Genomic DNA, 15,246 nt, shown 5'->3' with positions numbered 1-15,246 from the left:
CGGCGGTACTCAGGCAAATCTACACTACACCCATCGTTAGGTACACACTGGGACCAGGGACAGTGGCAGCAACCCTCCCATGCTGCATGCTGGGAGGGGCCGTAAGACTCATCCCTGCTCCTATAGGGTACAGCTTAGCAACTGGGGAGGTGGGAGGAGCCACCAGATGACAGACAGAGAAAGGGAGTCTAGTGTAGTGAGTAGTAGGAGAGAGAGAGGCTGCGGGAGGCAGCGAAGGGAGCTGAGGATAGAGCTCTAGTCAGACAGGAGCAAAGAAAGAAAGAGACGCTTCCTGGTGAAGATCCTGGGACTCAGAGGGTCCAGGCAGGGCCGGCTCCAGGTTTTTGTGGGCCCTGGGCGAAAGAGTCTCAGTGGGCCCCATCCACACACAGACATGCACAGATACATACACATACAGGCATACGTACACATACTTATTTAAAGAGAAATTCACAAAAACACATAAATAGACATAAATCTAGACACAGTCATATACACTGCCAGATAGTTACACATCATACACACACACACACACACACATTATTTTTATATATTTATCCTGTATATATATTTCTAATATTGGGAAGCCGGCAACAGCCTCATTCACCTCCCGGCTTGTCTAACAGACATGGCCGCACATAGGGCACACTAACACTGCAGTATATACATCACAAGAGAGGCTGGGGACAAACACATTACTGGGGGGAATACATATTACTGAGGAAAGGGGTATACAGCTCTAGAGGAGGGCAGTGACTGAGGTGGGGGGGGCAGCTGTGAGGTGGGGGGTTGACATGCAGCTCTGGGTGTATACAGCTCTGGGGTGGGGGGGGGGGACATACAGCACCTGGGTGGAGGGGACATACAACTCTGGGGGTATAGTAGTATGCAGCCCCCATATTGTGTTATGAAGCCCCCATTGTCCTCCATATAGTATTATGTAGCCCCCGTATGCACTATGCAGCCCCCATATAGCACAATGCAGACCCAGATAGCATTAGGCACCTTCATGTAGTATACAGCACACATATAGCACAATGCAGACCCAGATAGCAATAGGCACCCTCATGTAGTACACAGCCCCTAAATACCACAGTGCAGAGCCAGATAGCATTAGGCACCCTCATGTAGTACACAGCACCTATATAACACAGTGCAGAGCCAGATAGCATTAGGTATCCTCATGTAGTACACAGACCTATATAGTACAGTGCAGACCCAGACAGCACAGTGCAGAGCCAGATAGCATTAGGCACCCTCATGTAGCATACAGCTTGTATATAGCATAGCCTGTATATAGCACAGTGCAGAGCCAGATAGCAGTAGGCACCCTCATGTAGCATACAGCTTGTATATAGCATAGCCTGTATATAGCACAGTGCAGAGCCAGATAGCAGTAGGCACCCTCATGTAGAATACAGTGATTAATACTCAGTGGCGTAACTAGAGTTTGATGGGCCCTGGTGCAAAATTTGGACCGGGGCCCCCCTCCACCTACACCGACACTTAGGGTGCGGGATAATGACACTGACACTCGGGGTACAGGATAATGATGCTGACACTTGGCTATTACCCTCAGCACCCAGGTTTCCCATGATCTGAAATCCCTCTATCAGTACCCAGCTTTCTCATGTTCTGATATCCATCTTTCCCTCAGCACCCAGCTTTCCCATAACAGAGTAAAGCTGGGTGCTGAGAGATGTATAGCAGAGCATGGGAAAGCTGGGTGCTGAGAGATGTATAGCAGACCATGGGAAAGCTGGGTGCTGAGGGAAAGAGCCTTTTTCTCTCAGCACAAAACATTCCCATCCCCTGCTTGTATCTTTGTCCTCCTTATATATAGATCTCCAAATACTATAATGGCCCCCACATAGCCTTCCGTATAATATAAAGGGTCCCACATAACCCGTCATATATTATAATGCACCCCCATAGTTCTCCATGTATTATAATTCACCCCATAGTACTCCATATATTATACTGCACCACAGTCCTCCATGTTTTATAACGCACACCCATGTGTGTCCATGTGTAAGGTAGCCTCCATATTTCTCCATTTATTATAATGTAGCCCCCATAGTGCTATATGTATTATAATGTAGCGCCATAAATCATCATATTGTATTATGCAGCCCCATACTCCTCCATGTATAATGCACCCCTAGTCCATGTATAAGGTGTCCTTCATGTTTATTATGCAGTCCCATAGACCTCCATGTATCATGCAGCCAGGCCCCTCCAGGCCTCCATGTGTCATGCAGCCAGCAAAATAAAAAACAAGTACCTCTCTTCTCCTTCCGACCCCTGCGACTGCGGTAGTTACGCCCCTGCCCCCATATGTCACACACCCTGCACCCCCATATCACACACACTACATCCCCATATCTCACACACCCTGCTTCCCATACAGCCTGCACCCCCATATCACACACAGTACACCCCCATATCTCTCACACCCTGCTTCCCATACAGCCTGCACCCCCCATATCACACACACACACACACACTGCTCCCCATACAGCCTGCACCCCCCATATCCCACACACACACTGCTTCCCATACAGCCTGAACCCCCCAGATCTCACACACTACACCCCCATATGTCACATACCCTGCTTCCCATACAGCCTGCACCCCCCATATCACACACACACACTGCTCCCCATACAGCCTGCACCCCCCATATCCCACACACTACACCCCCATATGTCGCATACCCTGCTCCCCATACAGCCTGCACCCCCATATCACACACACTACACCCCCATATCTCACACACCCTGCTTCCCATACAGCCTACACCCCCATATCTCTCACACCCTGCTTCCCATACAGCCTGCACCCCCCATATCACACACACACACACACTGCTCCCCATACGGCCTGCACCCCCCATATCCCACACACACACACTGCTTCCCATACAGCCTGCACCCCCCAGATCTCACACACTACACCCCCATATGTCACATACCCTGCTTCCCATACAGCCTGCACCCCCCATATCACACACAATACACCCCCATATCTCACACACCCTGCTCACATATCTCACCCTGCCTGTACCCCAACTTACCCCTCTCAAACACTCTGCACCCCTTCACATCCTTCTGTCAGTCTGCAGCCCTCATATGCCCCTCACCCTGCAGCCCCCCTCCCCCTCATGTCCCCTCTTTTCTTATTACCAGTCATCATGTGTCCAAATCTCCTTCAGGATTCAGTATCTTGCTTTCTGCCCGGCATCCTGTGTCTCCTCCCACACAGTCACATGGGCGTGACATCATCGCAGGTCCTGCAGGATGGAGATTCCGTCTGCTGTGCAGGTCAGGAGCTCTCCTGCAGCTCAGACATGGCTGGTGGCCTCTCCAGGTCAGGGGCCCCTCTACTGACACTGGGCTCCCCTGACTCACAGGTCGGCCACTACACAGCAGCACTACACATAGACGCAGAGCGGCTGCCGGGCCCCTATGTGTACTAGTGCCGCTGTGTAGTGGCCGGCCTGTGAGTTAGGGGAGCCCAGTGTCAGTAGAGGGGCGGCTCACTTCTCCTCGTTCCCCCGCTGATCCGGTCTCCTCGGCGCATCGTCCATTGCTGTCGCTCGCTCTGTCCTCTCTGCAGGCGCGCAGTGATGACGTCACCGCGCTTGCTGCAGAGCTGTCAGAAGAACGCCGACAGTCACAGCGGGGAGAATGATAAGAGAGAGAGCGCGCCGCTCCCTCTCTCATCATTGCTCTCAATTGTATCGGCACCTGCGATGCCGATGCAATTGAAAGCGCGATCCTCGGCGGGGGGCGGTGACAGCGCGGCCACCGGGCCCCCCTAAGTAGCGGTGCGCCACTCCTGCCCCCGCGAGTGGGCCCCTCCGGCAGCTCAGGGCCCCGGCATTTGACCGGGTTTGCCGGGTGCTGGCGCCGGCCCTGGGTCCAGGTGACACCAAGCAGAGAAAAGAAGGGATTCCAGGGCCACAGATAGCTTTTGAGCTTGTGGCCTGTTCCACAGGAACATCGGTGGAGGGATCAAGCTGCAAACAGGGGATGGTCCCTAGAAACCGGAGGAGTGAAAAATCATCTCCAACAGTAAAAACCGAGGTCCAGGGAAAGCTGCAAGCTCCCCGGGCCACAGCCACAGCAGAACCTCTAGAAAGGGGGTAAATCACCGACAGGCGAGCCCCCGGCCCGGAGGCTGTAGTGGAGGCCGAGCCAGGTTCATCCTACAACGGCAAGGCTTAAGGAGACAGCTGAAGACAGAGACACTTTAGAAGGGGGTACCGGCTTTCATTCCAGGATCTACCCAGGATCGGCGGGGGTCCCTGACAGTGGGTTCCAGCCGCCTAAAGGCACCAGTGTGCTGCAGCCCCGGAAATGTGAGTAAAGACCTTAGAATTGCACCCTCTGGTGTTGTCTCAGTTACTGTCGCCTGCATAGACTTCCATCACACCATAGACTCTTACGAGCACCAACTGTGCCCCGGGGCACCGCTCCACCTGTGGGAAGCAGTACCACCATTGCTGCCATTCCATCACCCCGGAGGCCCCATACAGCAGCGGCGGCTTAATAGTCGCAAACCACAGGTGGCGTCACGAAAAATACAAACTTTAATCACCCCCACTGAAGCATATTAATTGACACCCACCAGGGTCACGGAGTCGGGCCCCGCCACCACTGACGATCCACGGACTAGTCCGGTCCGGCACCGGGTGTCCCATAGCCCTGGGGTGGGCGAGTCAACAACATTTCTGGACATGTCAGGATCCCTTTAACAAAGTATTTCTATTGTATCATCAATGCTAGAATCAATTGTGAATGGAGAGGTTCTCCGAATATTCCTGAGTGGGAAAGGCAGCTTAATAAGAGTGAAGTTGCAATTTAATGCTTTTGTGTATTAATTGAGCCATCTGTTTTTTTTTAGAATTTGTTTTCACTATAAGCTCAAAAGGTAAGCTGATCACAGGGCACCCCCTTCTAAACCCCCCAGTCTATATAGGGACATGTCAGCAGTGCCTCTACAGTAGAAATTAAGCTGTCACATGGAGTTTTGCATAAACTTAACCAACTGTCATGGCAATGTCAGGCTCTGTTCACATTGCAGATTCCGACACTTTGCCCGATTTTGTTTCTTTGCTGTCTGGGATCAACACAGACAGACTTGGAAGTCCACCCGCTGTGTGCTGATTCATAAACAGGCTAGCAGAAGTTAATCTGTGCTAATCTGCTTGTTAGGTTCCTTTGATCACATGGGGTGGGGAAGCCAATCACATCTTCTCCCCTTGTATTTAACCTGGATGGTATCTTCTACCCATGCCAGCAATAGTCTTGTTGCTTCCTTCCTGCTTTTGTTTTCCTCCTAGTCTTTAATTTTTGTCTTGTAAATGGGTTTTGGGTTCCCCGTCTGTCTATTCTGTGGTTTTCAACACACTTCTGTCCCATCCCTCCCTGGAGGGAAGGGGAATCAGATCAGAACTGGTCAGGAGCAGAGTCAAGAAGGAGACTCAGGTATCTCCACCATTAGGTGTATTCCTGTAAATGGGGATAGCATAGAGCCTAGCTTGAGGGACAGCTTAAGGGACCCGGTTCCCCGCTATCCCAATGTCATTGTGACAGATGCATTGCATGGTGTCCATTGAAATCAATGGGCCAATGTAATGCATTAATGTGCTGAGGCCTCTAAAGAAAGTTGCTGTGTCTTGGATAAATTATGGAGACCCTTCTATTATTATTGTACCTCTCATATCTTTAACGGGGTATTTAAAAAAAAAAAAGATAAAAAATCTTTTTAACTATATACTGTAATACCTTAAAGAAGTTGACCACTAATTTTTTATTGATGGCCTAACCTTAGGATAGGTCATAAATATCTGATCGATAGGGTGCAACACCTGTAAGCCCCGCCGATCATTTGTTACCAGCAGACAACAGTTCATAGATGCTACTGGTCCATATAAGGGGGGGATGTGTACAGTACCTGACAGAAGTTCTTTCGCTTATCCATATTATGTAAATAAAAGCTTATAACCTGACTTTAAATTCATCCATTGTTTTTTTAAATTACTCTTTTGAAAGCTGAAACCCTCCCAAATTTGGTTTAGGTTATGAAAATAAAGTTGCTGAAATATTGATCATTTAATCAACACAGAAAGGTCAGATTTTGGCAAGACAAAAGTTTTGTCGTCCACAGAAAGTAATGCGAAATTCAAACAAATAATTAACTTCTAATGCAAAGATATGTTGCATAACATTGGTGAATGAAGTTGTGGTGCTATTAGAGCCATATTTAATATTTTGTGTGACTTCCATGAGCTTGAAGGACTGGTCCAACAATGATTCATACAATTTATTGATGAAGTCATAAGGAATAGCAAAGAATGCAGTCTTACATGCCTCCCAGAGTTCATCTAGATTCTTTGGGTTTGTCTTCCAAGCTTCCTCTTTCATCCTACCCCAAACATGCTCAATGATGTTCATGTGTGGGTGACTGGGCTGGCCAGTCCTTGAGCACCTTGATCTTCTTTGCCAGGAGGAACTTTGTTGTAGAGATGGATTTATGAGATGGAGCACCATCCTGCTGCAGAATTCGACCCCTTTTATGATTGGGAATGAAAGAGGTAGCTAATACTTCTTGATATTTTAGGCTGTTGATATTGCATTCCACCTTGCAAAAGTTTTGCACACCCCCTTACTGAATGTAACCCCAGACCATGATCTTTCCACCATGAAAACGTAACTGTTTTCTGGGTGTATTTTGGATCCATACAGGCTCCTGTAGGTCTCCTGCAGTATTTGCGGCAGCTATGGTGTAATTCAACTGAAGATTCATCAGAGAAATCCACCTTCTGCCACTTTTTCACCATCCATCTGTTTAGCAGGCTGTGGGACTTGGCAAATGCCACACAGTTATTTTAATTGCCTTTTGTTTAGTGTTGGCTTCTGGGCACTGATTCAACCATGGAGACCATTTCGAGACATAATCCTACAAACTGTTCTAGTTGACGCAGGTACTTGAGGTGACCAGGCCTGTTGGAGCTCTGCTGCGGAGGAAGAGGGGCTGGCTTTGGATTTTCTAACCAACAAACGTTCCTCCTGAGCAGTTGTCTTGCGGGGTCTGTTGGACCTGGGCTTGTCGAAAACATCTCCAGTCTCTTCAAATCTTTTTTTAATTCTTTGTACTTGATGCTGAGACACATTAAAGGTGCCAGCCACCTCTGCAGTGGATCTGGTCTTCAGCCTCTTGATAATCAAGGCTTTGGTCGCAGGGTGGATTTTTGGCATGTTGTCAGAGGTCAAGTTGCAGTTCAACTGAAGGTCTGGGGTGCTGGGTTTCTTTTTATATACACCCATTAATTAACCGATCATTTAGTGAGCACAGGTCAGGATGTAAACTAGGATTGGGTGCATTATATGACAAGGCGACAAAACTTTTGTCTTGCTAAAATCTGACCTTTCTGTGTTCATTAAATGATCAATATTTCAGCTTCGCAGCAACTTTATTTTCATAACCTAAACCAAATTTGGGAGGGTTTCAGCTTTCAAAAGGGTAATTTATAAAACCAATGGATGAATTTAAAGTCAGGTTATAAGCTTTTATTTACATAACATGGATAAGGGACAGATCTTCTGTCAGGGACTGTAGTACTCTGCCTCAGCTACTAGAGAAATGATGGAGTTACTGTGTAGTGTCAACATCTAAGAACTTCTGGACCGACCTCCACGAGTAACAGATTGGCGTGCTGTATTTTCACCAATCAGATATTAATGGCCTATCCTTGAGATAAGCCATCAATAAAAAAGTAGTGGCCCACCCCTTTAACACTAAACTAACAAGTCTCCTCAGTGTTTCGGTACATTTTATTAGTATTTTTTCTAGTTATGTACATCATTATTATCAGTCATCATTACCACCATCAAACAGTTATATTCCCTCTATTGATAATTATATAGGAAGAGGTGAACGCGGCTATGGCAATGATTCACGCTATCATCGCTAAGCAGGAAGAGATGCAACAGAAGATCGAACAATTGCAACAAGAAAAAAGGAGGGAATCCCGGAAAATGAAGAATAAGTGAGTGGCTATTAGCCACATTTTGAAACTGTATATAATATACCATATTATTTGCTCCCTTTCATTTCTATGTATGTGTATAGCTTAAAAGTGAAAATACCAGAAAACAAAAATTAAAACATATGGGATTATAAGAGTAGAATTCTGGATGTCACAAATCCTGTGGGTATTCTTAAACTAATTATAAAAACCTGTATTGTTCCTGATATTAAGAATCAGGTCACCCTCCTCTAATTAGAAGTTATTCACAGAGCCTTTGGTTTCTTGTCTTTCTGGTGGGGGTGGGGACTGCTACTGATCTAATTATCATTCTTATTTTTTCCCCATAAAGCTATTTAACAAAAAAAAAGTTTTGCTAGAACTACATAAGTTAAAGGGAACCTGTCATCACATCCATGCTGCCCAAACCGCAGGCGGCATGGATGAAACCTGGTTGCACTATTTCAACCAAGTATATTTTTCTGTGAAACTCTCCGACTTTTCAGTGAAATCATAAGTTTAAAATCCAGTGAGACTAATCTGGCTCCGCCACTTGACAGTTTTTCCCACAGCTTGACAGTAGGGGAGCCACACTAGTCTCCTCTCCAGCTGTGTTGCTTCTCTTCAGCTGTCTTGCTTCTCTCCAGTGTGGGTCTCCTCTCTAGTTGTGGTCCTCAGCAAGATATCTACAGTTTATCCGCTCTGAAACACCTTAGCATTCCAGTTAAAAATATACCTGACTACAACTGTACAGCCAAGCTCTGGTTCATGCTACCCATGGTTTGGCATCATAAATCAGATGACATGTTCCCTTTAATACCAACCATACAATGGGTCAAACATGATTCTGGAAGTTTTGCCTGACATCCATAGCTTTCATTAATGCATCATTTAGAGCAGGGGAGGAGTACCTTTTTTTTATGTGAGGGGCCATTGGATATTTCTACCATCATTCGAGGGCCACAGAAAATTAAGAATTTGAAAATGACCTTGCTGTATTTGGTCAAACAATTAATTAATGCCCCCTTAATGTCGTGTCTGGAGCTGCTTCTCTTTAGTGAGTCTGTGATCTTAGGCAATATTGGTCATGTTGATTCTCACAACTGCTTTTTCAGATTTGCATCAGTCTGGAGCACAGTCAACTGTTTGTGATGATAAGTAGTGGCGGACCCGGACTGTAAAAGTCCAGATCCGCGCCGGTTCAAAAGAACCCATGCACCGACTCCGGGCCCGGAGTTCTCAGGGAACTCCTGGTAGCAATCCGGGTCCGGCCACCCAGGTAATAAAAAGAAATAAATCAAAGAAAATAAGAATAAAGCAGGTGCTTCATACTTACCGGTCTTCGCACGCTGTACATTACTTCCAGGGCTGCTCACTCTGCTTCTGGGGCTGCTCATTATCTTCATGGATATGCACTGCTTCCCTTACCCACTGGCAGTCCCCGTCTCCCTGATTGGTTGCAGTCATACAGTGCCCCCACCCTGTGTGACAGCGTGTCTGACTGCTTTCAATCAGAGGCACTGTCTGCATCTAGATTGATGTAAAAATAAATAAATTGGCATAGGATCCCCCCATATTATATACCCTGCAGCCCCAGCCATACGTGTTATCTTGGCTGTGTATCAAAATAAGAAGAAACGCATGCTGTTTTTTGTTTGTTTGTTTTTTTTTAATTTAAATAAAGAATTTTTAAAAACATCGTGCTGTCCTCCCCCCAATTTTGATACCCAGCCATGATAAAGCTAACAGCTGGAAGCTGGTATTCTTAGACTGGGGAGGCTCATGGTTTTTGACCCCCAGCCTAAAAATAGCTGCCAGCAGCTACCCAGGATTGTTGCATCCATAAGATGCGACAATCCTGGAATTTTACTAGGCTCATCCCAATTACCCTAGTGAGGTGGCAATCTGGGTAATAAGGGGTAATAACAGCTCACAGCTGCCACTAAACACTAGATTAGTATCTATGGTCTATGAGACCCCCCATTACTAATCTGTTAGTGAAAAGAAATAAACAAAAACATCGAAAAAAATCCTTTATTTGAAAACAAAAAAACACACCCTCTTTCACCCCTTTATTAATCCCCAAAACACCCAGGTCATAATCCACACGAGGTCCCACAACGATTCCGGCACTGCTACATTTGAAGTGACAGCACTCGGGCATAGAATATTACTTCAGTTAATCCTTGCATTGCAACATTTTAAAGCGCGAAGCTACGCTATTGTCCGGTGCCTCCTCTGTTTTTTTTGCATACAAAATAGGACAGAGGTAGATGCCTACCTATGATGCCAGAGAAAGTTATGGAGGATATGTAGCGCCCAGGGATATGGGGTACTCTGTTCCGGGCGGTTGCAAACGGGGATGTCGCTCTGGTGGCCGTTGCCTGGTTCCGTGCCCTGGGCCCCTTTTGTTAATGGAGGGTATTTACAGGGGAGATAAGAGGTTTTTGTCATATGATGCCACCTGTGGGTTGCGGTTAAGGATAGAGAACCGCCGCTGCTGAATGTGGGTACTCCCAGGGCTGGTGGTAGTGGCAGCTGAGATGGTAGGCCCTCCGCAGGTAGGGCTGTGCCTGGGAGATGTAACGGGGGCAATAACGGAGACCACACCAGATTGTCTTTAACAGTCTCTACTCACTGTGGACCCAGGGGTTGCTGGTTCAGGTCCCTTGGAGGACCAGTGCTAATGTTGTGACCCAGGTTACTCTGTCCCCGTCACTCTCAGTTGATTGGGTCCCCGTAGCGTGGAGCGTTTGGGGGCCCCAACTGTCCCCTTTGCGGTACAGTTTCCTTCTCCGTACGGCGGGCAGTGCGGACCCTGTGGAGAGGTAAGTGTCCTAGTTTACTGCTGATGCCCCTGGATTATTTGGTTCAGTGAAGTCCGTGAAGGTGTCCTCACCGGGCAGGTATTTGCCAAACAGTCTAAAACTTGCACTTGACCTAGGGACCTGTGCCCCGTGCGTGCTCCGGTCCTAGCGGTATCTCCGGTACCCATCCTGGCGATCTCTCTCCTGTGCCCCCGGGGGTCACCGTTACATGGACCCAGCTCAGGCACATCTGCACACCTCTCCTGTGTGCTACTCGACTCTTTCCTCACTACTGACTGACCCCTCCCACCAGGCCGGCTATACCCAGGGACTCGTTCCCATGGCGACCATCCCCTTACATAATTAATCCTCTATGCCCAGTGTGGAGTGAAGAACTAGGATTTTGGTCGTGTTTTGATGGAATCGGCACTGGTACTCCAGGTCCCAGGGGGGTTGGTCCTGCATTCCCAAGAGGATGCAGTTTCCTGTAGTGCCCTGAGAGTTTCAGGGGCGCTCCAGATATACCTACTAATACTGCGCTAAGTTAGAAAGGAGGAAATAATACCAATAAGTAGAAAAAGATGCACTGTGCATAAATAAGGGTTTGTTACAATGGCACAGAGGTGATTTTGAGGGAAAAGTGGCTTTAAAATATTGCTGCAATTACACAGAGATTTGTAGTGACTCCTTTTGTACATATGAATTCCCTAAATCCAAATCTTCTCTTTAAGTTCTCCATTAAGACAAAGCAAATGTTATGATTTATAGATCGAATAATGTACAACATTAATTTTCTGACACATACTTTTTGTCCATATGTTTCTGTTGTCCCCAGAAGAATCCAGAAGGAAGAGCATACAGGTCAAACCCAATCAGTCCAGAACAGCACCTTCCAAAACTCCAATCATTCCGAATCACTGATGGTCAATTATCATAACAACCTAGTGCAGCCGTCCCCATATGAGAAAGGTACTGCGATGTTTAGTGTGGTACAAAATACTTAGGTTATTAAATTAGAGTTAATTTATATATTAATATTTAAAGAAAATCAATATGCTCTGTAATTGGTATACACCAGGCAGTCCGAAACTACAATGTCAGTGTTGGGGCTACTATGTAAATATTAGTGCAGAATTTAATTTCAGCAGGTGGTGCTATATATTTATAAAAGTTGACAGACAAAAAAGTTACCTTCCAGTTTTTGTTAATAAGCACGGCACTCACCGATCTTAAAAAAAGCTTATTTTATTAATTCAGACGGAGATTACAATATACGGGCTGGAGCAGCCTCCTCCTAATACAGTGTGACGCCCTGGCGCAGCCAGGTGGTCACAGAAGTGTACTACACCCTACATAACACCAAACCACACAGGTACCATCAGCCACAAAATCCTAGCTGTTTGTTGCGTTTTGCTGCGGATTTAATGCGGATTTGGTGCTGAAACGCCGCAGCCAGCGTCGGACTGGCTACTGGAGGAATCTCCAGTAATACCAGGCCTGGCCGCGGTTACCTGCACTGAACTCCAGAGCTCCCACCTGAGCTCCGGAGTGCAGCCTAGACTAAACTGCGAGCGCCAACTGATTGATTCCCCGGCGATTGCCGTTTAGTTCAGGCTGGGCTGATCTCTGGAGCTCAGGTGACAGCTCCGGAGTGCAGCCCGGACTCTCTGCAGCTGTCACCTGAGGTCCGGAGATCAGCCCAGCCTGAACTAAACTGCAATCGCCGGGGAATCAATCACTCAGCGCTCGCAGTTTAGTCTACGCTGCACTCCGGAGCTCAGGTGACAGCTCCGGAGTTCAGTGCATGTAACCGTGGTCAGGACTGGTATTACTGGAGATTCCTCCGGTATCCAGTCCCGCAGCTACCTGCGGAAATGAATTGACATGCAATTGTTTTGCTTCGGGAATACACCAGCAAAACATGCAGCTGTAAAAATCCGCATAGTGCGCACAGCTTTTTTTTTCCCATAGGATTTGCTGGTGAATCACTGCAGAGATATTATGAACATTTTCTAGGTTAAAAAATTGTCCTAAGACAATATTAAGCGCTTGACCCAAAGGACTTACTTAGAATTCTGCAGCTGGTTTTAAGGCAAAAACCTCCCCAAAAATTGCCTAAAAAGGTTAATGATATAAAATAGAGATTTTTTCCACATTTAAAAAATCTCACAAACCAGCGCTGAATAATAAGAGTGAAAATTATTTTATTAATACCATTACTCCTAATCCCTAACAAAATAAACAAGATTAATTTCTACAAGTAGATAACAATGGACGAATCATATACACTTTATAAGCTCAGTAGGACTAAAGGGTCGTGGGGCCCCGGCCGATGGCAACCACGATCTAATATATATATATAAAAAAAATTATTTTGATGTTATTAGTCCGATTAAAAAGGAGGGTGAATTTCTCAAGAAAAAGATTTTTTATAGCTGCAGAAAGTTTTTACAAAGAAGCACTATGACTGTACCAGCCCGTATATAAAGGCAATCTTCCTGCTTAAGGGTGCCTGCACCGAGGTTAAAGCTTTACTGTTTGTTGAATTTTCACTAACAGCCACGCTGCACTCTTTCACGATCCCTGGTTAATATTGAGTATACCGCGCTCCTGACAGGGAGTCTAGCGGTAATTAGATCAGTGCACCGGGGGCCCGTTACAGATCCCCAGTGTAGGTTACCTGACACCGATGCTAACCGAGAGGGCTCCGTGAGATGTGGTCCTTGCGTGGAGTAGTTTTTTCTCCTGTCTGGAGAGGAAAAAGTTGATGCTGAGTCTCTGTGTACAAAATCCTCAAATCCAGAAGACAGGATGCCGATTAAACGTTATTGAAGAATACAGGGCTGTAATATCCTGGATTGTAGGCTTCTCCGTGTACCTGCTTAGGCGTTCACCTGCCAGTGAACCGACAAGTCCCGTAGAATTTTTGACACATCTGTTCATGCAATCATTTTCCTTATAATTATTGTCATGTGCACATTTTTTATTTAAATTGTAGGCAGCAACACCTGGAAGGAGACATATGTAAACAAGCAGTGAAGAAAAAAAGTGTCAAACAAATCAGAATTTGACTCAATCCTTAGATTCCTCACAGTATCCCTCTTTTACTTTGACAGCTTTATACCTCTTTTGTATTCTCCCAATATCTTCATCTGGTTTTCCACTCATTTGTTAACCCATTATTTCCTCATGGGTTCCTTTGTGGTCTTGCTGCCTTGAGTCTGAATTTACAACATGCACATTGCAAGAAGAATAAGAAAAAAAATAGCATGAACAGTCAACTGTGTCCAAACCTTTGATTGATGCTGTAGTCCCTTCCGCTATCTATCTCTCCACACCCTGTTGCTTTAAGGATAAAATTAACTCACATACTGCCACACAGTTATCATTTCACATCATTGACATGTCACTCATTCCATAAAAGTTAGCCACTCCCCCAAAGTAAACTCTTGTTATGTCCACCTGCAGGAAAGATCTGTTACTAGATTGTATGGAAATCAGACTTTAAAGCCAGCTTTACACGAGGCAATGTATCTTACAATGTGTCGGCGGGGTCATGTCGTAAGTGACGCACATCCGGCAACGTAAGTTACACTGTAGCATGTAACAGCTACGTGCGATTGCGATTGAACGGTAAAACATTCATCGCATGCACGTCGTTCATTCCTCATGAATTGAACGTCAGATTGTTCATCGTACCCGGGGTAGCACACATCGCAGTGTGTGACACCCTGGGAACGATGAACAGATCTTACCTGCGTCCTGTGGCTCCTGGACGGTAATGCGGAAGGAAGGAGGTGGGCGGGAGGGGAGGTTTACGTCCCGCTCAGCTCCGCCCCTCCGCTTCTATTGGCCGGCTGCCGCGTGACGTCGCTGTGACGCCAGAAGTCCCTCCCACTCCAGGAAGTGGACGTTCGCCGCCCACATCGAGGTCGTATGGATGGATGGGTAAGTACGTGTGACGGGGGTTAATCGTTTGTGCGGCACATTCAACAAATTGAACGTGTCACACATACGATGGGAGCGTTGCAAATCGCATACGAAATCGTATACGAAATTGCAACGTGTAAAGCTGGCTTAATATTAAGTAACTCAGTTTAATTTGTGCCCATAGCTCCTGGGCAATATTAGAAAATATTTTCAAGATAAAGGCATAGAATTACAAAGGGCCTCAGTTCGGCCTGTGTTACACAAGTGCAACATAAGGGCATTTACAGGAGGCATGAATTCGGCTTGCAACTGTATGGAATAAACATTACTTAGCCTCACACATTCTATTTTAGGGACCAATGTTTCAGCCCCTTTGCTATTATGTGGTAAGAATACATGCTGGACTTCCCTCCCCTGAGGAACTATTGTTTGCTAAACACAGGGTGGGCTATAAGAAGTTGCTTTCTGGTTGCA

The 15,246-nt window shown here is 46.4% G+C and overlaps 1 protein-coding gene across 8 annotated transcripts in view; it reads left to right on the top strand.

The window, feature by feature from the left end:
- ARHGEF33 (Rho guanine nucleotide exchange factor 33) overlaps positions 1–15,246 on the top strand; it is a 139,548-nt gene that overhangs the window by 75,614 nt on the left and 48,688 nt on the right. For 7 of the 8 annotated variants that reach the window (XM_075339462.1, XM_075339463.1, XM_075339465.1 and 4 more), the window contains 2 exons: positions 7,935–8,056; positions 11,678–11,811. In XM_075339462.1, the coding sequence (XP_075195577.1) occupies positions 7,935–8,056; positions 11,678–11,811 (256 nt within the window). The remainder of the gene's footprint in view (positions 1–7,934; positions 8,057–11,677; positions 11,812–15,246) is intronic. The other variant, XM_075339460.1, reaches the window with a different exon arrangement.

This window comes from Anomaloglossus baeobatrachus, chromosome 3 (assembly GCF_048569485.1).
Source record: "Anomaloglossus baeobatrachus isolate aAnoBae1 chromosome 3, aAnoBae1.hap1, whole genome shotgun sequence".
NCBI lineage: Eukaryota > Metazoa > Chordata > Amphibia > Anura > Aromobatidae > Anomaloglossus > Anomaloglossus baeobatrachus.
Note: the sequence above shows the minus strand (reverse complement) of the source record. Positions and strands in the feature narration are given on the sequence as shown.